Source organism: Corapipo altera, unplaced genomic scaffold, assembly GCF_003945725.1.
Source record: "Corapipo altera isolate COAL_440 unplaced genomic scaffold, ASM394572v1 180, whole genome shotgun sequence".
Lineage (NCBI taxonomy): Eukaryota > Metazoa > Chordata > Aves > Passeriformes > Pipridae > Corapipo > Corapipo altera.
The window spans coordinates 2406327-2427001 of record NW_020884915.1 but is presented as its reverse complement, the minus strand read 5'-3'; the positions used below and the strand labels follow the sequence as shown (position 1 = coordinate 2427001).

Below are 20675 nucleotides of genomic sequence, written 5' to 3'. Positions count from 1 at the left end.
GTTTAGCTTTGCCTGATAGTGCCTCACACAATTATTTCATCCATCATTTCTGTCTTCACTGTTCTCCACGTCTCAGAGAGTAATTCTGGAAGGGTTGAAATTCCACGTTGCAGTCTCTGCTTTGTTGTTTCTCCTCTTTTTCCCTGTTTGCCATGTGAATTGGCCACAGACAGCAATTAAGACCTTTGGACACTTCCAGACAAACTCCTGTTACTACAACAAACAGCTGGCAGTAGTTCCGTCTCCTGGAAAGCTGGAAGGCTCATTGCAGTGTCTGTGAATGGCCACAGACTTTTGTATATCAGCAGCTTTTGCAGAGCCAAGTTCTTGCAAACAAGTTGTGGAAGCAGATATTTGGCAAAGCAATTAAAATTTGTGAGAACTTTATGACTGTCAGTCCAGGTGTTGGGCTATTTGACTCTTTTGTCCAGTCCTAGTGGGAAATGCCTTCATTTTCCAGTGCTTCCAAGAATAATTGATGTTACTGTTCCTGATCAGTTTTGAAATCTTTCTTTATGGATGTTATTATGCACAATTTTTTCCATTCTTTTCTGTGAAAAGTAGTGTATTCAGTACAGTCTCATGCTCAGGCTGTTGATATAATTTACCTAAAGAAATGCAAAACAAGTTGCTGGAAATCACAGAATCATATTTTAAAGGACATCACTGCCATTGCTTTACCCAAGTGTGGGACAAAGCACCCTTTACTTCTCATCTGAGAACGTTTTTTAATGTCAATGCCTTTTCTAACCGGCTTCTCATTGTAATGATTTCTCCTAAATTATTTGACAGGCAATGAAAATCCACCACTGCTGAAATCCTAGAATTTTCCATCATCACTGAACCTTCAGCCAGCTAAACATCACCTCAAAAGTCGTGGGCTCCCACCCCTGCTCCTATCACAGAAGTTTTCTACTCTCTGTCCCTGAAGAAAACTGAAGACTGAAAAACTGTATTTTCCAAGGTAATTTCTTTAATATGTACTTTTCTGGCTGCAATTTCAGGCAGAAAAGATGTCCATCCCCATTTCTGTGGGCAGAGGAAATGCATTAGGGATGGACAGGGATGGATGGGAATGGTCAATACCTGCTTGCTGCAGACAAATGGAGTCCTTCATGGGACTTGGTCTAGGAATAAGTTGAAATTGCTTTTCTGAGGACATCTTACTATTAAAAGTGAGGAGCTGAAGTCTTTGGGAGAGTGTTTTTCCAGTTCTCTGCCACTGCAGGACAGAGCTGTGTAAAACACAGTTGTACTGGCTCGAAGAAGTTTTGTTTAAAGAGATGCAAAGGTCACAATTAAACTCAAAACATTGCAATGATCCTAATTATGGAAATAAATGTAGGCTCTGGTAAGAGGGATGTACCACTGCAAAAATCAATGATGGAGTGCAGGATAAATCACACAGTCCTAGAAGCAAGTACAAAGGACTCTGTAATAGAGACACCCTGTTTGAAATTATAATCTCAAATAATTTAGGCACCTCATTTGCAATTGCATATTGTTTTCAGGCACTTCCAAAAATTCCTGAAGCTCTCAGCTCTTTCACAAAGGAATGTGCTTCATAAAGTGTCTGTGACACACACAGCCCATATGTTTGTTGACATATGGACTCTGGCTATCAAATTTAAACCCTTTTTAGGGCTAAACACAGGACTGTGATGTGCACAATAAATATTGATTTCTGTTTTTCACTTAACACAGAATAAAATAATTGCATAAAGCCCTAAGGCCTAGAGCACTGATGGATTTTTCCACAGGCAAAGGCAGACAAAAGAACACACAGAGTTTTCCGGCAGCACCCCCAAGGCAGCAACATCACCTTTTTTTTTTTCCATGGAGGTTTCAGTCCAGGCATTCTCTGCTTTATGTGCAGAAGAACAGGAAAAAGGAACAGTTGATGTGATGTGAAGAAAACCTGTGATTTTTTTAGGGGTTTTAACCAGCATCCTGAATTCTCCCTAGAAAATCCTGATGTCTTTGACCTGCTAACCCTGGAAATGTGCACAGGCTGCTTCTCCAATGCTGTGTGATTTTCCAGTGCATTGCTCTCCCTAAAACATGTGTAGGGATGTTTATTTGCAGAAAGACTATGAACAAAAATGTAATTATAAAAAAAAAACCCAACAACAAAACACCTATTGTTTGTCCAACAATATGTGAAAGTCTTATTTGATTACTTTCCATTCTGTTTGTTTACTTGCTTGGCTTCATCATAAAGTATTTCCTACCAAAACTACAGAATTTCTGTTCAGATCTATTTTTTTAATTATCTTTTTTTCTCTTTGACATGGGCTCTGATACTCCAAACACTAATTTTCTACTGTCTGCATTGAAAAACTGTTCTCATGGAGCTTTCTAGTGAGATCCTCTCTGCTGATGGTGTGGAGCTCTCGCGGGGTATTTCAGCTTTTGCTTTCAGTAGGAAAAAAAAAAGAAGGTAAAAGTGAATTTCAGGCCTCTGCTATGGCTGTTCTGGCACAGTGATTTTCGCTGTATTACCTGATTTATTGCATGTTCCCCTTGCATTGCTTTGGCAGTGCTGGGTTGTTTGCTCAGAGTGCCCAAACACATGGAAAAAGACAGATATAGGTCCTGGTTTGGTGGCATCACTGGCATTGCTGCATCACTACAGTATTTTGAAGCTGTATTTGTTTTTAAAGTGAGTCTCCAGAGCAGGTTGGATATCCAGGCACTGCTGCTGGATGTGGATTCCCTCCCTGCAGGCAGTGGATGCAGCTCCATTCCCTCCCTGCAGGCAGTGGATGCAACTCCCAGCCCGTGGTGATTCTGGTGCTTCCCTGCCCAGTCTGAAATAGTTTTTCCTGCAGGGAAGAAATCCACGTTGCAGGACACCATCTCTCTAATTTGACAGCCTTATTGGCAGCCCTTGCTGTAAGGCCAAGGAGTTATATGAGCAGGGATGTTGGAATTGCCATCCCAGCCCCTGGAAGTCTCCCTTCGGTTCACTGGGAGCGCGTTGGCAGCAAGGGCTGGAGCAGCTCCATCAGCCTCTGCTGGGTGTCTGTCAGAGTGGAGCCAGGCCTAATAAACCTGCTCAAAGCTAATGCTAGACCAGAAGAAAATGTGCAAAATAGAACCTTGCCTTGCTTTGTCTTGCCTTCCCTTTTTCCTCCATGTTTTCTTTCCTCCTTTCCTTTTTCGTTTCCCTTTTTCCCTTTGCCATACAAAGAGGCCAGTTGGTAACAGGGCCCATAAAGTCCTGTGTTCTCCCCAGTATCACCAGCTGTGAACTAAAATATGTGGCACCTTCCCCCTGGGATGTGATTAATTATTCTTCATTAGCTATTATTATTTTCTCCTGAAAATCTCAATCAAATCAAGCCAGAACTGAAATACTAGGAAAAAAATAAAAGGAGATGCAGTTACACTTGAAATTTATGTCAGGAATCAGTTGGATACAGATTCCTGGAAGTTTAATTTGGTTCGTGCAGTGTTGAAGGACCTGACTGTGTTTTTAGCAGCATTTTGGGTCAGCTGGATGGAACAATCCCTGCCCAGGCCTTGTGATGACTCAGCAGAAACCCCAGGGCTGCCTTGTAAGGCTGCTCTGCTCATCTAAGACTCCAGAGGATTTTTGGATGTTCAAAAATTTAGGCACATACATTTTGGCAATATAAACAAACCCAGCCCACCATTAGGAATGGAAGACTCAATTATATTTTACTGTTATATTTAACAAGAAAGATGCCATATAAATTAGTAAGAATGTGTATATACACAGTTTAATAAAGTTATTCACACCCCCAGAATGTGGAGTTTATAGCCTTGTGCAATGTAATTATGTTTATATGAGTATGAGCATCATAAACTGCAGAGAGTCACATGGCACTGACTGCTGAGGCTGTGTGTAACTCTGCTGATGCACAGGACCACAGCTGAAACACTGAACATCACCCTGCAACTGTGTCACAGGGACCAGAGGGGAAGGTGGTTTGGGTTGTTCATATTTTTGAAGTGTAGAACTGGAAAAAAAAAAACAACACAAGAAGCTTCCAGACTGGTACTGCCCCGACCTGCTGTTTAATCATGGAATCCTGGAATGGTTTGGGTTGAAAGGGACCTTGAAGATCATTTTGTTCCACCCCTTGCCATGGGCAGGGACACCTCCCACTAGCCCAGGTTGCTCCAAGCCCCATCCAACCTGGCCTTGGACACTTGCAGAGATGGGGCAGCCACAGCTTCTCTGGGCAACCTGTGCCAGGGCCTCACCACCCTCACAGGGGAGAACTTTTTCCTGATATCTCATCTAAATCTATTCTCTTTCAGTGGGAAGCCATTCCCTCTTGTCCTTTCACTAGCTGCCCCAGTGAAAATTCCCTCTTCAGCTCTCCTGGAGCCCCTTTAGGCACTGGTAGGGGCTCTAAAGTCTCCCTGGAGCCTTCTCTTCTCCAGATGAACACCCCCAGCTCTCCCAGCCTTTCACCTTTTTCTTCCATTAAACACTTTTCTCCTTCATTTTTTCCATCCACGTGAACTGAATGATCCCAATGATTCCTTCAACATCCCTATTTGTTTCTTTTTGTCCCTGGCAGAGGAGAGGAGCTGGAAATGGGGCTCTCCCAGTGCCTCACTGGGCTTTCTCCTGCCGCTCTCCAGGCTGCCCACAGCGTATGAGCCAGTCAAAGAGCAGAACAGGCTCTTTCCTGACCTCAAAAACCAGTCAAACAACCTCAGAGACTGAAGACAGACCCCAGTAAAGGCCTGGTAACCCAGGTTTTGAATCCTGTAGGGATTTCAGACTTGTTTGGCTTCAAGACTTGGCTCTTTCCCAGCAGAGCAGCGGCTGCAGTTGATGCCCCGGGAGCCTTGAGCACAGGATGGGGTTTTTTAGCCTCTATTGCAAAGCCTGAAATTTCTCTCTATTTCCTTGTGTTGCTTCTCTGCCCGTGACCTAAATTATGAGGAGAGGATATTAAGCCTGGATTTTAACTTAAGAGCTGACTACACCCACAGGAGGAATTAAAGACCAGTGTTGTTCTTTGGTTGAAGGTAAGCAAGCAGTGAAATTGTACTGGATTCCTTGTTTAAACTGCTGCCAGAAATAGGAAATTTTGAGCAATATTTTGCTCTTCTTTATTGCTCTTTGTTCTCTAAAACTGGTCCAATACCCCCACCATATTTCCATGGCAAGGGGTTGGAATGAGATGATCTTTAAGGTCCCTTCTACTCAAACCATTCTATGAATCTGTGATATTTAGGCACAACACAGTCCTCATTTGACTTGTCGGTTTGTTATTTTGTAATAAAATGTCATCTAACCTTAAATTCTTCCCCCTTCCTGCTTGCTATTAAACCTGATTTCCCCCAAACCAGCATTTACCAGTCCTTACTGGAATTCCTTCACCTTTAAGTCTGTGGGGTTTTGTGTGCAATGTCACTATTGTGGTACCAGAGAAAACCTTGGGAAAGGAATGTGGCAGAGCTCCAACATCTTGGATGAGTCCTGAATTGCTCATTGCTGTGAGAAAGTGCAAACAGAGATTTTACCCCACCATCCATCTGGGCCTGGCTCGTGGCTACCTGGTGGCTACCAGTGCTCCTCCTGTAATTACTGAATGTATTCTTCCTTAAAATAGGTAAAAAATATCCAAATTTAAAAACATTGAATCTAAATAAATACTCTCAGTCCTTGAATAACCCCATCTCCTTTGATTATAGATCTTTTCTCTCTACTCAGACAATTCTTCCACCTGCTAGTAATAGGCTAATGGATTTAAACCTTGTGTCCTTGGCTGAGGAGTGAGGTGCTTTAATGCTCTGTGACCCACCTTTACTCTTGCAGGGCACATTTGGTTGGTGTTGGACCGTGAGTCACTTTATATTGGATTTATCTGTGAAAAGAGTTATTTGATTCCTGCAGGTTCCAGCCTGAGTTTATCCCGTGTCAGGATTTTCTCCTGACACTGCTCATGGACAAGGTGATAATCTTGTATCTGAAGGCAAACATATAGAATACATTTCAGTGATCCCATGGAGTGGTTTCCCAGGCAACTGTAACGTCTTCATCCCCAGCAGGGTGCAGGCCTTGCCTGGCCAGCTTCCCTCCGTGCTGGAGAGCCTGCACTCCACAGACGCGCCTCGCCGAGCTTCCCGGAGGCTGGAAAAGCAAATGTGCTTTGGATGAGTTTGGGATATTCCATCTCCAAGTTAACGTCATTCATGGGGCTGGTATTGTCCAGAATAAACTGCTCAAGACACGTAGCCTGGGCTACAACCTGCTGGAGTGGGTGATGGATTCTGTGAACACAGAGAAAAACTGCTCTCAGGGGGCAGAGACAGGCAGGTGAACCAGGAGCTGCCCCTCTCTAAAGAGAAATATTAGTGAGACAAGAGACAAAAACCCCACATGGCTGAAATTGGGAAGGGGAGAGGAGAAGGTCCCCTGAAGAACTGTCTGGGATGTCTTATTGTGGCCTGTCAGTACCTAAAGAGGCTCTGAGAGAGCTGGAGAGGGAATTTTCACTAGGGCAGGTAGTGAAAGGACAGGGGGGAATTGCTTTAAACTCAAAACCAGTGGGTTTAGATTAGATAGTGGGAAGAAGTTCTTCCCTGTGAGGGTTGGGAGGCACAGGTTGCCCAGAGAAGCTGTGGCTGCCCCATCCCTGCAAGTGTCCAAGGCCAGGTTGGATGGGGCTTGGAGCAACGTGGGCTAGTGAAAGGTGTCCCTGCTCGTGGCAGGGGGTGGAAGGAGATGATCTTCAAGGTCCCCTTAAAACCCCAAACCATTCTGGGATTCTATGAAAACATCACTTTATGCAGCAGAAGAAAACCATAGTAAATACATTTTGTTTTGGTTCTGAGTCCATTCATGTGGAAAACAGGACTAAGCACAGAAGGACAGTGGAGAACATGACACTGCATGAACACAGTGTGCTCCTCTTCAAAACCCCTCCCCAGCACCTGTTTGGCTACACCACCCCAAATGTGTCAGTGGGGCTTCGGGGGAGGTTCTAAGTTAGAAAATAGCCCTGGGAGATGCAAAGTTCTCAGAGTCTGTGTCTCCCATCCCTGACATGTGGAACAGAAACATCCAGTTTAGAGCTTGTGAACTGCAGGGACTGTAAAGCGACTTGATGTGGCTTGAGAACATAGTTTGGCACTGAAAAAGGAGAGGTTGACTCTGAGATACACCAAGAAACCACAGCAGGGCTGAGCTGTGAATTGTTCCAGGGGAATGGGAAAACTTTGGGCTGAGCCTCTTGGCCACGTTATTATCGGTGTCAGGCCCGTGGTGCAGACTCGCCCCGAGGGCACACACTGCAACACTTCCACAGAGCACATGTTAAGAGACTTTGCCTTCCCATCGGGGGCCTGCAATGAGTTGGATCAGAGTATTTTTAGCTCTTGTCCTGTTGGCTCAGGCAATGCTGATATTATGGAGTTTGGCAAGGCAGGGAACTGTGGGGTTATTTGAGTTTCAAGGGATCTCTTACGTGTAATGTGGTCATGTCGTTCCGGCTGTGGTAACTGGGACTGTGGGAGCTTCTCTTCCTCAGCTGCTCATTCATAATTTGTTGTGCTAGTTGGAGCATCTCTGATCTCTTGAGGCAACGAGGAAGGGCAGGAGCCCTGGGCAGAGATCCCTGAGCTGGTGGACCTGGTGCTTATGAAGCACCAGGGAAAGCATCACCTTGTCCCTGGGGCACATCCTTATCCCCATAAACTCTGGGGTCCCACCACACCCCTTCAGTGCTGAGGCCCAGCTGAGTGGAGCACATGGTGCTTCCACAGAGTGTTAACTCAGCTGTGCTCCTTGCCTGCTGCAGAGCCAAGTCCTCCAGCTCCTGCTGCTTCTTAGTTTTAAAATGATGCCCTCAGCCCTTTGAAAGTGCTGCCCTGTCTCTCCTCACCCCTCACAGCTGGGACACGCTCAGACTTCGTTGAGAAGTGCAATATTGAAGTCCAGCATGTCACTTTTGCAGTGTACTTGTGAGCTGGGAATTGGGCTTAAAAGCGTGAACCTTCCGTGCTCAAATGAAAGCAGGGGCTGTCAGCAGGAAGGGGCTTGGGAAGGAAGAAAGAGGCACAGGGTTTTTGAGCACTATATGTTTGCTCTTGGCAGTCAGAGCAGTGCCAGGCTGAATGGAGAGCTGCTCCTTTTCATGTACTGTGCCTTCAGAGCTTTTCCTGGGAGACCAGAGCAGTGAAACTCTGTGGTGAGTAGCTGGAGAATATCCACTGTCCTGTCACAGGGAACAATCCTGATCCTCAGCATCTGTGGCCTTTCTGTTCCTCAGAGAGTAGGTTATATGAGTTTTTCTAATATTGGATTTTGTGTTTATTCCTACTAATCTGTACTCTTGATTAAGAAGCTGATTGCCTCCAAAGTTGGCAGCTGTGGGGAGGGGTAAAAACCCTGAAGACCCTGATGCTAAAAGGGGAATTCAGGTGGTGGAGAGAGGAGGAGAGATTAGGTTTGCAATTTAGGTATTGATGCAAGTAATAGAAGAATAAGAGAGGTAGACATCAAAGCATCATAGAATCACAGAATGGTTAGAGGTGGAAGGGACCTTAAAGACCATGTCATTCCACCCCCTGCCATGGGCAGGGACACCTCCCACTAGCCCAGGTTGCTCCAAGCCCCGTCCAACCTGGCCTTGGACACTTGCAGGGATGGGGCAGCCACAGCTTCTCTGGGCAACCTGTGCCAGGGCCTCACCACCCTCACAGGGAAGGATTCCTTCCCAATATCTAATCTAAACCTACTCTCTTTAAGTTTGAAGCCATTTCCCCTTATCCTGTCCCTCCAGGCCCTCGTTAAAAGTCTCTTTCCAGATACAACTTCTTGAGGAGTTACATCACACACCAAAACATAATTGGGCACGAAGAAATCCTTGCACAGAGCAAGAAAAATCCAGTCAGCTGCAAGAGACTTTCAGTGAGGAAACTGCAACTTCTGTCTTTTGGTGTGTGATATTTTTGGATGAAGCCTTTTCTAAGGGGGAGAGAACACGAGGGAAAATCAGGCTCCTTGGTCGCTGGTGTTCAGACAAAAGGCACGTCAGCCTGGGCACCGAAATGTTTGACAGCCACATTACCTCTGCTGCTTGAGGACCTTTATAAGCAGTGATAGTCGCCAAGAAATCATCCAGACCTGGCATTTTCAGAGGCTACAGAACAAGGCAGGCTCAGAGTTTGATTTTATCTTCCTACTAGCAAATTTTAAAACTCGACATGACTCTTGCTTTAGGGCTGGGTGCCTGTTTGTTTTCTACTTGGTGGGTCATTATGGAGAAGATCCCTCCTTTCAAAAGGCTTTTGTGGGAAAGAACGACTCCTTCAAAGAGCCTGCAGTATCCTTGTTTATTTAAGTGGCACAGACAAAGAGAAAGAAAACAGCAATGAGCTAAAAGAGCATGAAGGACAGATGGAAAACGCTCTGCATTTTGGAGGAAAAGAAGGTGTGTCCTCTCACCTCCTCCAAATGATGAGAGCTGTTCCAGATGCAGCCACTTATTTCCTAAAGGTACTTTAGGTCTCGTGTCACAAATTCAAAGTGGCATCTTACCCTTCTCCAGAAATGCCAACAGCTAATCTGGGGAACAGCTGAGATTTCTCCCTCACAAATGTTTGCCTGTTCAGAAGGAAATTGAGTCACCTCTGAGTTGTGATTTGGAGATTTTTCTCATAATTCTCTGCCAAATGAGAGGTAACTTCGCTTCCAACCCAGCTGATCAGGACTGTTTGTGGAGGCAATGAGCCTGTTGACAGATGTTTTGCATCCAGCTGACCTGTTTTCCATCCTGAAGGTCACTCTGGATTGCATAAAATCCTGCTCAGGTGGGAGCAATTCCCCCCTTTATGTGCAGCCTGTAGGTGCTCAGTATCCGGATGAGCTTTCAGGATCCTCTGTGTCCCTTTCTGCCCTTGCAGTTGTTATGGGTCTGCGGGTTTGTGTCCCACATTTTGCCTCCCCACATAATTCCTGGGATAGCAGTACTGCCAGCTCTGGCTTTTGCCCCTTCTTTCCATTCATAATTGACAAAGTGTTGTTGCTGTGACATCCCAAGGACTTAGAGAGCAGGAAAAAATGGTTTTGTACTGAGATTCTGTAGGTGAAAATACACAAACTTGCTTGAGACAGAATATTCTGCTGGCATCTTAGCATAATAGAAAATACTGGGTATGTTTTCCTTGTCTTCCTTAGCCTTATCCATGAGAGAACCTTGAGATACAGAGCAATAACACACATAAAAAATTGCGCCCTTCAAAGCCACCCAGCTCTTCCTCCCTATTCCTTACTATTTATAATATTTATGTTAGTTTTCCTTGACTCCTTTAAAGTTTGATCCCTTTAAAGTTTGATCTTTCCTTCTAAAGTCACATCAGACTTTCCTACATCCTTTTCTCCTCACTCTCCTCAAAAAACTTTTGCTTTTTCTTGTCTATTTGGGCTCTTTTCTCTTTCTGCCTTCTACTTCAACAGCTATTCAGACTGTCTCAGATCATCGAGATCTTTGTTGCATCTGAACAGAAATTGGGGTTTGGCTTTGACAGGTGTCTTTTTAGCTCAGCACTGACATCTTTTCTTAGGCAGCAACTTCCTGCAGGATCTATTTGAGACGTTTCTGAGTGCATAAATTACATTGGCATGTACAAATCAGCGCAGCAAAAATGTTAATTACTGCCACTTTTCCCTTGCTGAGCCTCCCCTTAACGGTTTGAGCAACTTTTGTCTGCTCTGCTCTTTTATTTTTTTGTCCCTCCAGATAAAGTATCAAATGGCTTTAACACTTGGTGATGGTGCAGAGAGAGCAAGGAGAGCCTGTTTTTCATGTTGTACTTCATGCAGATTGTTTCTCTGAAGGCGTGTGAAGGAACCTGACCAAGAACGCAGGAGATCTGTAAGTCTATAAATTGCTGCTGTGTTTAAATACATTTTTGCCAAAAACCTTATTCTTGCCATTCCACGTGGGATGTGGCACGAGTGTGGTGGCATCAGCAGGAGTGGCGTGGATGTTTGTGGCCTGGCAGAGGGTCTGTGAGGTGCCACGTGCTGTGGGATGTAAGAGCCGATGACGTTTGGCATCACTTCCCATCATCAGTGTTTGACATCAGCAGCAGCTCTGCCCCATGCTGGGAGAGGGATAAGGAAACTCAAGCTGTCTCTGCCCACACCATCTCTGTGTATGTTGTAACCAAGAAAAGGAATATATATAATTAGAGAGGATGATTTAGATTTTCAGATCCTGAGGATGGTGACTATGACACAGTGACAATTCCTGGATGAGATGGGATCAGAAACGTGACTTTAGAGCTTATTTCTCCTCCTGGCATGGGGAGGATCCAGCTGCAGCTCCATCCCCTTTGCTGTGACAGTGACATGCACAGCCCTCATGATGCTGAAGTGCTTTGAAATGAGGTGGAAAAAGGGATCCTGACGTTCACAGGATCGGTATGTCCACAAATCTTGGACCTGTTCCTCATACAGCCCTTGCTGCTCCCCTCGTGCCTGCTGAGCATCCATCCAGGAAACCCAGGCACTGCTGTGGATGGGGAGGCAGCACTGGCAGTGCCTTTCCTGCCTTTAATGCCTTCTGATTTTCTTCCTCTCCTGGATCAAACCTGTGAGTCAGAAGGTGCATTGCTGGAGCCTTGACCACTGCAAGCTCAGGCTTAGAGGGGAGTGATGTCTGAGTGGGATTGCATTAAAAGTAGGTTTTAAAAAGGAGCCATGTATCTTTTAAGCGAGGGCTAAGTGCCACGGCTCAGTTAGGAGCTGTCCCTGCCTGCAGGAGCTCGAGCAGTGTGTCCCTGACAGGACTGTGCTCTGTGGGCAGCAGCTTTAGCAGCCAACATGACATTCGATAAATGTGTCCCTCCTTCTGGAGAACTTCTGAAGCTGAAGCAGGAGCACAAAGCTGGTTATCTACACCAGCCAACACAGGCCTCAGTGGACTGGGAAAATATGCACCTGACCTTTGATGAGACTGTTGTGTCCTCCACAGAGAGCACGTGGTGAGAACACCTGGATGGCACAGGAGCCAAGGAAATGGCATGGGAGCCAAGGAAATGGCAGAGAGGACAGTTCCAGGCCACAGGCACGAGTGCCACGTGCCTGGGGACTAGTCAGAGATGGTCAGGCACCACCTGTCAAATATCCAAGAGCAGGAGGGAGGCAAGAGCTGTGTCCACCACAGCTGCACTATTAGACATTAGAACCCCTTGCCCCTGTCAGCAAGGGCTGGGCTCTGTCTGGATCAGGGAATGGTTGGGTTGGAAGAGACCTTAAAGATCATCTAATCCCACCCCTACCATGGGCAGGGACATCTTCCACTATCCCAGGTTGCTCCAAGCCCTGTCCAGCCTGGCCTTGGACACTTCCGGGGTGGAGCAACCACATCAAAACTGAGTTTAAGGGGAATTAGAGGCAATGCACAGAAACAGTCAAGTGTGCACCTCCAGCAGCTCCTCAGCTCCTTTGTGCCTCTGCAGATGAGATCCCAGTGGTGCAAGCAGAGGTTTGGTCATGTCCCCTCACTGGCAGTCAGAACACAGCAATAATGACCAAAGGAATAAACCTGCTTCTGACTCCTGTTTTTCTTCTGTCTTCATGTCTTGCTGAGATCTTCTATTATCACTGAGCCAGGAACAGATTTATATGCTGGGAGCATGATTAGTTTCCATCTTGCACCTTGCAATGGTCTCAAAACAAATGGTTTCTCAATGTTCTTGAAAGCAACAAAAAAATTGAGCTCAGAGCAAAATGTCCTGGAGGCTTTCTCCAGAAAAGCCATGCTGAGGTTTCACTGGGACCATCCCAGAGGAAAACAACAAGATTTCACACCTTGCCCTTATCCAGAGCATGAGCCTGCTGTTCATGTTTGGGGTTATACCAATGGACCACAGGTTTTGGTGTGTTCATCAATTTTGATTGTTTTGTTCCCTTAGCAAAGTTAATTTAAACATTTAATTAACATTAAAAATTTAATTTAGGTTGACTGCTGTGATGGGGGAAGGACATATCATGTTCTAAAGCTTATAGACCTGTTAAGCTCATTAAGTTGCAAGATTTGAGAGGCTCATCAGCAATTTTTTTATTGTTCCATACATTTTTTTGTGGGAAAACCAGAGGAAAGCAGTAACAAGGTTCAATACACTGTTCCTTTAACAAAGAAGCAGGAGGGAAGAGGTGATGCCATGGGCTTTGCAGGCAAGTGGAAGATATTGCTGCTAATTTATTCTCCTAAAATGCAAATTTTATGGATGCTGGGAGTTTTTATTATGGTTCTTAATGATTCCCATGACCTGTGATACCTGCCAGTGAACCTTAACTGGGAGCAAAGCCTCCACCTGGGTGCCCTGCAGACAGAGGAGAAGCCAGAAATGTCAATTGCCACTTGTTCTGTTAAACCTGATTTCCTCCAAACCTGAAGTGGGAATATATAGAATGTATCTGAATCTCCATATACACTTTCTGCATGCAAATCACAGTTGTGGTGTGTTAAACTGCAGCCTGAAGAGCCAGGAAAAATAAACTGAAAGAAGGGAGAAGCAAATATGAGGGATTGAATCTTCAGGTAAAACCACTTCTGTGTGTCTGAGGGGTGGGCAAACCCCTTGAGCCCCATTCTGGGGCGGTGATGTCTCAATAATTCTTACTTGTCTAAGTGCCATCTGCATCACCAAGGAGATTTAGGTTGGATATTAGGGAAAATTTCTTCCCAAAAATTATTGTCCAGCCCTGGCACAGCTGCCCAGGGCAGTGGTGGAGTCCCCATCCCTGGAGGGATTTAAAAAGCCTGTAGATGTGGCACTTGGGGACATGGGTTAGTGGTGGCCTTGGCAGTGCTTGGGACTTGGTGGTCTTGGGAGCTTTTCCAAACTAAACTCTTCCATCTTTTTATGTTTTTTTTTCATGCGAAAGCTGTTTGTGGTTGGTCAAAGCCTTTGAAAAGGTGGAATCTTCTCTTGGATTTCATGGGGGGAAAAACCCAAACATTACTTGGCTGTCTCCTATAAGAGCCAAGTCCTCTGGACCACATGAAACATCCCTAAGGAGCGTAACCATCATCTTTTTTCCTTCCTCAGAAAGTCACACAGGAGCTCTCTTCCCACGATGTTTGAAGTTTCCATAACATGCTGCTTTGCTCCAGGTTCTACAAAGCTTCATCCTTTCTGAGGTCTCCCTGGAATCCCCTGGGAGCTGCTTGGTGGCCTCACTTGGTTGTCCTCCCATCACCTCCAGCTCATGCTGGAGGTGCCTATGGAGAGTTTCTGTGCACCTCTCAAGCTTGTGAGCCAGAAATGTGGCCCAATCCTCTTTTTTAGAGGGATGTGATAAAGCTGAGCACAGGAGGTGCTGACCAGGCACAGTGGAGGGTCACCAGGAGCTCAAACAACTCATGATTTAAAAAAACTAAGTTAGCAATGCACACCAAAGTTTACCTGGAGAGTCTAAGGCTGAACATGGAAATCCTGAACTTCTATCACAAGCCTGTTCTTGTCTCTCATCTTCACAAGCAGAGTTGTGTGAAGGTTAATTTTATATGAAAATGGAGTTAAACTAAATGCAGATGCAGTGAAAGCTGACACCAAACTAAGCTGGAGCAGAATCCGACCCAAAGTGCTTTTCTTTGCAGCAGAAACACGGACTAATCCTCTTATCCTTGGAGTTGGAGGTCCTGTAGAGTGGGAACGGGAGGCTCGATTCAAACCAGAGGATTTTCTCTCTGAATAAGAGGACACAGACTGAATATGCAAATAGTGAAATGTTCTCCTGATGGGTTTTCTTAAGGGATTGCTGAATGCAAGGTTTAAATGAGGCTAATTTATCCCTGTTTCTATAGCCCTGCTGGTCCTGAAGGATCCTGAAGTACTTCACCAGCAACTACAAGCATGTCCTTTTTAAAAGTCATTGAAGAGTCATTGGATTATATCAACCACTGACATGATCAGCACCACCCTGGACAGTGGGGAACAAATTGTCAATCACAACCTGGGATCACACCATGAATTTTTCTATGAAAACTGGTAAAGACCCTTACATGCCTTTCTCCCAATCTTACCTGAAGATCTTCCAGCTCTGTGCCTCCTGGAATTAGGTGCATCTACATCAGGAGATGGACTCTGTACAGAGAAACCACACAACCCCCTAAAATGTCACAATTAAATTTGTCGCAGTAACAAATTATGCTCTCAGACAGCAAACATTTGCTGCATTGGAAATTAACACCATTTATTAATCCTACAGAAGATTTGATTGAATAAACTTAATGTCAGCTAAGATATGTCTGCATGTAACAGAAGAAATAAGTGTCCACAGGACTTTAGTTCAAAGAAAAACACTTTAAATTTGGGTGCATTAGAAACCATGCATGTAAATAAAAAAAAGGGAGGAGAAAAAGAAAAAATTATATATATATATATTGTTCTATATTGTGGCTGGTCTGAGTATAATAAGATTCTTTAAGGAACTTTCTACTTAAAGTGCAGTTTTAGTGTTTCTCCCTCGCTGCCAGGCTTTCCAAGGTCTTAACCTGATCTATTGGAAGTGGTAACAAACTCTCAGAATGTATTTTTGAAATCCTTAGACCTTTGCCCAGGTTTGCTGTGATGATCCAGACGTAACAATAAACCCTCCTGAGAGACATTTAATGGGACACTTTAAATGAAATCACTCGGTGGTTCCGTAATGGCAGCTGAACGTGTGTTCTTGCCATTTGCCCATTTAACAAGAAGAAAAGGCCAAACAAGGGCCAATTAGTCATAATAAAATCAGCTTTGATGACATTTTCACTCCTGAACTCTGGTATAAAATGGTCATCTAAGAAAGAACTGAAGGGATGTGTGAGGAATTTGGTAGTAGGACTGCATGTACATACAACACGCTCTCCTGAGTGAAAAATGAGCAGGTAAAGACACTGCTGGTTACTTGGTTTATGGAGAAAATATGCTGGGTTTCTGTGTTTTTCTCTGTATTCACCTAGTTTTGCTTGATTTTGGTTCAAATTTTAATTAATCTCATCTTTTCTTTGGAGTCTATGCAGGTTAAACTTTGTTTTCCTTCTTTGGATCTCAATGACATTCGTGTGCTCGGGTTACCCCATTGGCCCTTCCAAGGTAAGTCACACTCCCTGCTTACTCCAAGATGAGATGCTTCATTTATTTTAAATTACTATTTTATTTAAATTAGTTTTGTTTATTTGAGTGCTTCTTTGTTGTTGTGTTTTTTTAATGAAATGAAAGAAGTTCCTTGTATTAAAGCTATTGGTTAATTATCATTACCTAATTTCCCTGGAGTATAACCCAATTTTTGCTTTAGTTATTAATAAAATATGCAAGCCTCTAAAATAATCATGTGAGAGATCCAGTGCATATTTAATGTGGAGTGTGGGGAGCTGAAATATTGTATGGAAGAGAAAAAAACATAAATCTCTTCATTTCATCTAAATTCCTCATCTATATCAAATAGGTACAATTAGATACATGTATTAATTTGACTTGTTTATAAAAAAGTTAATTTATTTGTCAGTGGGTAGGTAAAGTTGTAATTCCTATATGAAGCTATGGAGAATTATTGCATAGAATCAGGAGCAGAAAGTTGATTGAACTACGAGAGAAAGTAGAACAGTCTGTAAAGCTGAAGTGAGCAGGTTAGTTAAATATTAATATCCTTTCCATGACAAATTGCTGGCCAAACCACCCAGACACTATCCAAGACTTTCCCAATGTGGAATGAGATATTTTATTTCTAATGATGACCAATTTCCCTCCTTTGGACAAAGCCTTCCCTAGATCCCTGTGTTTTATTGCTGTAAATCACCTCTAGGAGCCACAGTTCATATTTCTGTGTTTCCTCTGGTGTGTTTTGCATCATTATCTTTTCATTAAGGTGATCTGCTGTTGTCAGAATTTCTGGCTACTGGTTATTTTATGGATGTGAAATCCCTGTTATCCTTAAAGTATCCATTGCCTGGCTCATCTCTCTGTTTTACTTTTGTAAATGCTGAATCATCTTTCATTTCTGATCATGGATAGTTTGGGCACAGCTTGATCTGAGCAGCCACTTGTCCTCCTGGATCTCTTTATGGCACTGATATCATAGGTAAAATTGAGTTTAATTACTGCAATTCATTGAATTTATTTATTTGATTTCAAGATAACAGTCATTTCCTCAGTAAGGGAAGTCTAGGGAGGTAGCAGCTAAAAATTCAAAGGGGAATTTCTCTGTGCCTGGGTTGTTTTTTTATAAAAAAGTGTTTCTTCTTGTTAGGGAGAAAATTCAGTCTGGGGAAACTCCTCATCTGTGACAGAAGGGGCTGGGACTTGCTCTTGGTTGTTAAGAATCATTAAACAAACAAAAAATACAAAGTACTAAACAATATTAAATAAAAGCAGTAGAATACTGAATTAAAGCTAGTAAATCTAAATTTTATTCCAGTGAAGGTAAGGGTTAATTCTGAGGCTTTGCATGGAACTTTTAGAGATGGAAGAGTATTGGTTTTAGATATATAATCAACCAGCTGGGAGATCAGCATATGGTGAAAGATGCACACAACCACTATAGACATGCCAGGAAATGTTTTGCTTTTATAATTCAATGATAATTCAAATGCAATTTAATGTAAGGGTAGTTTAAATCTGGAAAAGTTTCTATGTTATCCTGTAAAGTGCAGGTAGAAGGAATGTGTCCAGAAACCTACAAGGATTTTTATCCAGAATTTTTAAAATTCCTATTACTAGATTTTCATTATTAAACTTTACTACTACCACAACCACTCATACCTACTGGAAACCTTCCTCTCCCAGATTTCTGCTTTACAGATATTTTTGTTTTCTCTTACCTGTCATTTAAGCTACATAACTTCACACAAGCTACGACAAGATTCCATTTCATTGTTCACTGAAAAAATCTCATTTTACAGCAATAAACACGGATGCCATTCCAGGGAAACTGTGTCACATGTCACAAGTGGTCACCATCACAGAAAACAATTCATATAATACTGTGAATGTGATTGTATCAGTATTTTATACCAGAAATGCAGTGAAGATTTCTGGAAAACGATGAAAAAAATCTGATTTTCAGTTTGAGAAATCCTTAGCAAATAACAGTTCATCCTTGTCTTAAACAATAAATTGTTTCTGTGTTTCTACTTTGCTTTTCATAGCGAACAAGCCCTGGCAAATACACAGATCCATAATTTTACCTTGTCTTATCTGTCTTTTTTTTTTTTCCCCCTTGTTTGCTTGGTTTTTAATCTCCAGAGCAACAATCCTTTTTATTTGAATTGCCAGCTGTATGGAAAATCTGATTATTGCCTGCTCCTGCTGAACAGCTGCTTAGCCAAGGTGGGCAGGGATGAAGAACTGGCTCTTTTAAAGCCTCACCTGGAGACACCTCTCGACAAAAGGTCCTTTCGCAACGGCGTGGGATCGGGAATTAAAAAAACTTCCTTTCGAAGAGCAAAGTCATGAACAAGTGCCCGCAACCACGGCTCCCATTTTGACATCTGATGTTTAATTTTGTGCTTAAAGAGTTATTTTGATGCTTTTCTAGGATCAGACCAGCCCATGTCCTCAGCTTGTAACCGGGTGTTTGTTCCCGAGCGCTCGAGCCGAGCAGAGCAGATGGGATTGCTCGGAACGGGCTTTGTTCCCAAAGTTACAGTGTCATAAAGTTTTGTCTTGGAATGAATGTTTTCAGTTGGTTAATTCCCCTTCTTTGTAGAGCTACAGATTTAATCAAGTTGCTTTTGATTAATACCAAGATAATCCTATGCTATGAGTAGATGTGTGTTCGCAGCCTGTGGGGAGGACGGAGAATATTATTCCCAAAATCCCTCCTCTCTGCCATACAGACAAACACAAGGCAATCCTCTGCTTTCCTGTCCCAAATCACATTTACTTGAAGGCAACTACTCTGGCAACTTTAATACACATTTAAAGTACATTTTATTTCAGATTTCCAAAGATATGAAGGGCCACTGATGAAAGGCAGAATCAGGCTCTACTTGTAACTTCCACTGGCTTTTTAATATAGTTATTTAAAATGACTTTAACAGGGAATAATCTCTGGAGACGTGTCAGCTCATTTCCAGAAGGGTCCTGGGAAATCACTGTAAGGCAGGGTATCAGCACTGCTCCCTGTGCCTCAGTTAATTGACTTCAGTAGGCAACACACAGCTGAGGAAATGTGCCAAATGTGGGATTTTTTTAAATTTCCTGTTAAAAAAAAAAAAAAAGAAAAAGGTAATTTTGTCTGAAAATAGGTAAATGCGGGATGTAAGAAAGGTCATCTGCTGAGTTACACATGTGTGAGTTCTACCTTGTGGCTGTTTCCTCCAAGTGCTGTGATGCTGGCTTGAAACGTGGCAGAGTGTCCATGCAATTCCTTTTGCATTCAAAGCTAAGATACTACTAATAAATCAATAGATAGATGGATGTTTTCTAATATTTCCCTGTTAAAGATAATAACCCAGGAGATCATTATTAACCCTACAAAATGGTGGTTTGGTATCATCACCTCCATGGTGCCCGATCCTGCGTTTTGTGCCTCTGAGCCCGTGGGGAAAAGTGACCCGATCGTGGAGCTCTTTTGGTGGGATATCAGGTTTCTGGATGATTCCTGGCTGATTCAGGGAGATTAAACACACTCCTGTCTGTGTTTGTCCAAATTGAAAGGTTTAATGCTTCATATTTTTTAGAGCTGCTTAAAAATTTGGGCTCCTTTGGGGTAGTGCTGGTCTCTAGGTTTCTTAGCTCTTGCATCTCTTTGTCGAGCGTCTCCTAGAAAACATTAAAAATTTATAAGGAAAATGTCAGATATTTGTTATTCTCATGAACTCTGTCTTCTGTACTGTGAAATGAGCAGGAAAAAAGCAGTGACAAAGGAATTCCACTGCAGCAGGACATTTGTCCTGTTCCACTCTTGGCTGCTGTGATTTTGGCCACAGCAGTCTCTTGCAAATACAATTGTCCAACTCCAGCAGCATCCAGGTCTCTCCAGAACTGCTCAAGAAGCTGTGGCTGCCTCATCCCTGGAAGAGTCCAGGGCCATGTTGGGTGGGGCTTGGAGCAACCTGGGCTAGTGGAAGGTGTCCCTGCCCATGGCAGGGGGTGGAACGGGGTGATCTTTAAGATCTATTCCAACTCAAAACATTCTGGGATCCTGTGATTCCATGATTCCATGATTCTGTTCTGCATCTGTGCACAGCTGTGAGGATGGAGATGTTTTGCCACAGTGCAGCTTCCTGGCGTGGTTCTGTCCTGCTCCTTGCAGCTCACATCCCACCCAACTTAATTTTCAGGAAATAAAAAAAACTGGGACAAATTCAGATTTACGTTTTTCTTGCCTTTCACATCCATTTTTGTTAACATTTTTCTACATAATCAAATACATTCCTGCCTTGGTAACCTGGGATGAGCAAGGTTGTCTGGAAGTCAACAGAGCTCTACATGGAGCTTGGAAAATCAGCCTCTTCCCTTTCACTTATTGTGCAGGATGAAAGTAACTCGTTTAGTGTTTGGCATTTGCCCTGGAGCAGGGAAGGGATGCAGAGCCAGGATCCTGCTTGCACAGACCTTCATCCCCTTTTATTGAAAGGATGGGCTGCAAGAAAAAACAGCTTCTTGGCTGCAGGAAAAAGCTCATTATTTATGATTTAGCCATTCCCTGACAAGCCACTCCACCTTGAGGGATCTGCATA

General features: G+C 43.5%; 1 protein-coding gene across 2 annotated transcripts; it reads left to right on the top strand.

Annotated features, from left to right (window-relative positions):
- The first annotated feature begins 4732 nt into the window (after positions 1 to 4732).
- Positions 4733 to 19969, top strand: NPS (neuropeptide S). Of its 2 annotated transcripts, XM_027655270.1 has the most exons (6): positions 4733 to 5013; positions 10734 to 10868; positions 13480 to 13544; positions 14814 to 14997; positions 16005 to 16086; positions 18235 to 19969. In XM_027655270.1, the coding sequence occupies exons 4-6, from the start codon at positions 14915 to 14917 to the stop codon at positions 18442 to 18444; spliced, it is 375 nt and encodes a 124-aa protein (XP_027511071.1). In that variant the 5' UTR covers positions 4733 to 5013; positions 10734 to 10868; positions 13480 to 13544; positions 14814 to 14914; the 3' UTR covers positions 18445 to 19969. The 2 variants fall into 2 exon arrangements, with proteins under 2 accessions (XP_027511071.1, XP_027511072.1); XM_027655271.1 differs by lacking the exons at positions 4733 to 5013; positions 10734 to 10868; positions 13480 to 13544; positions 14814 to 14997 and adding an exon at positions 15812 to 15878 and having other exon boundaries at positions 16014 to 16086.
- Positions 19970 to 20675: the final 706 nt, after the last annotated feature.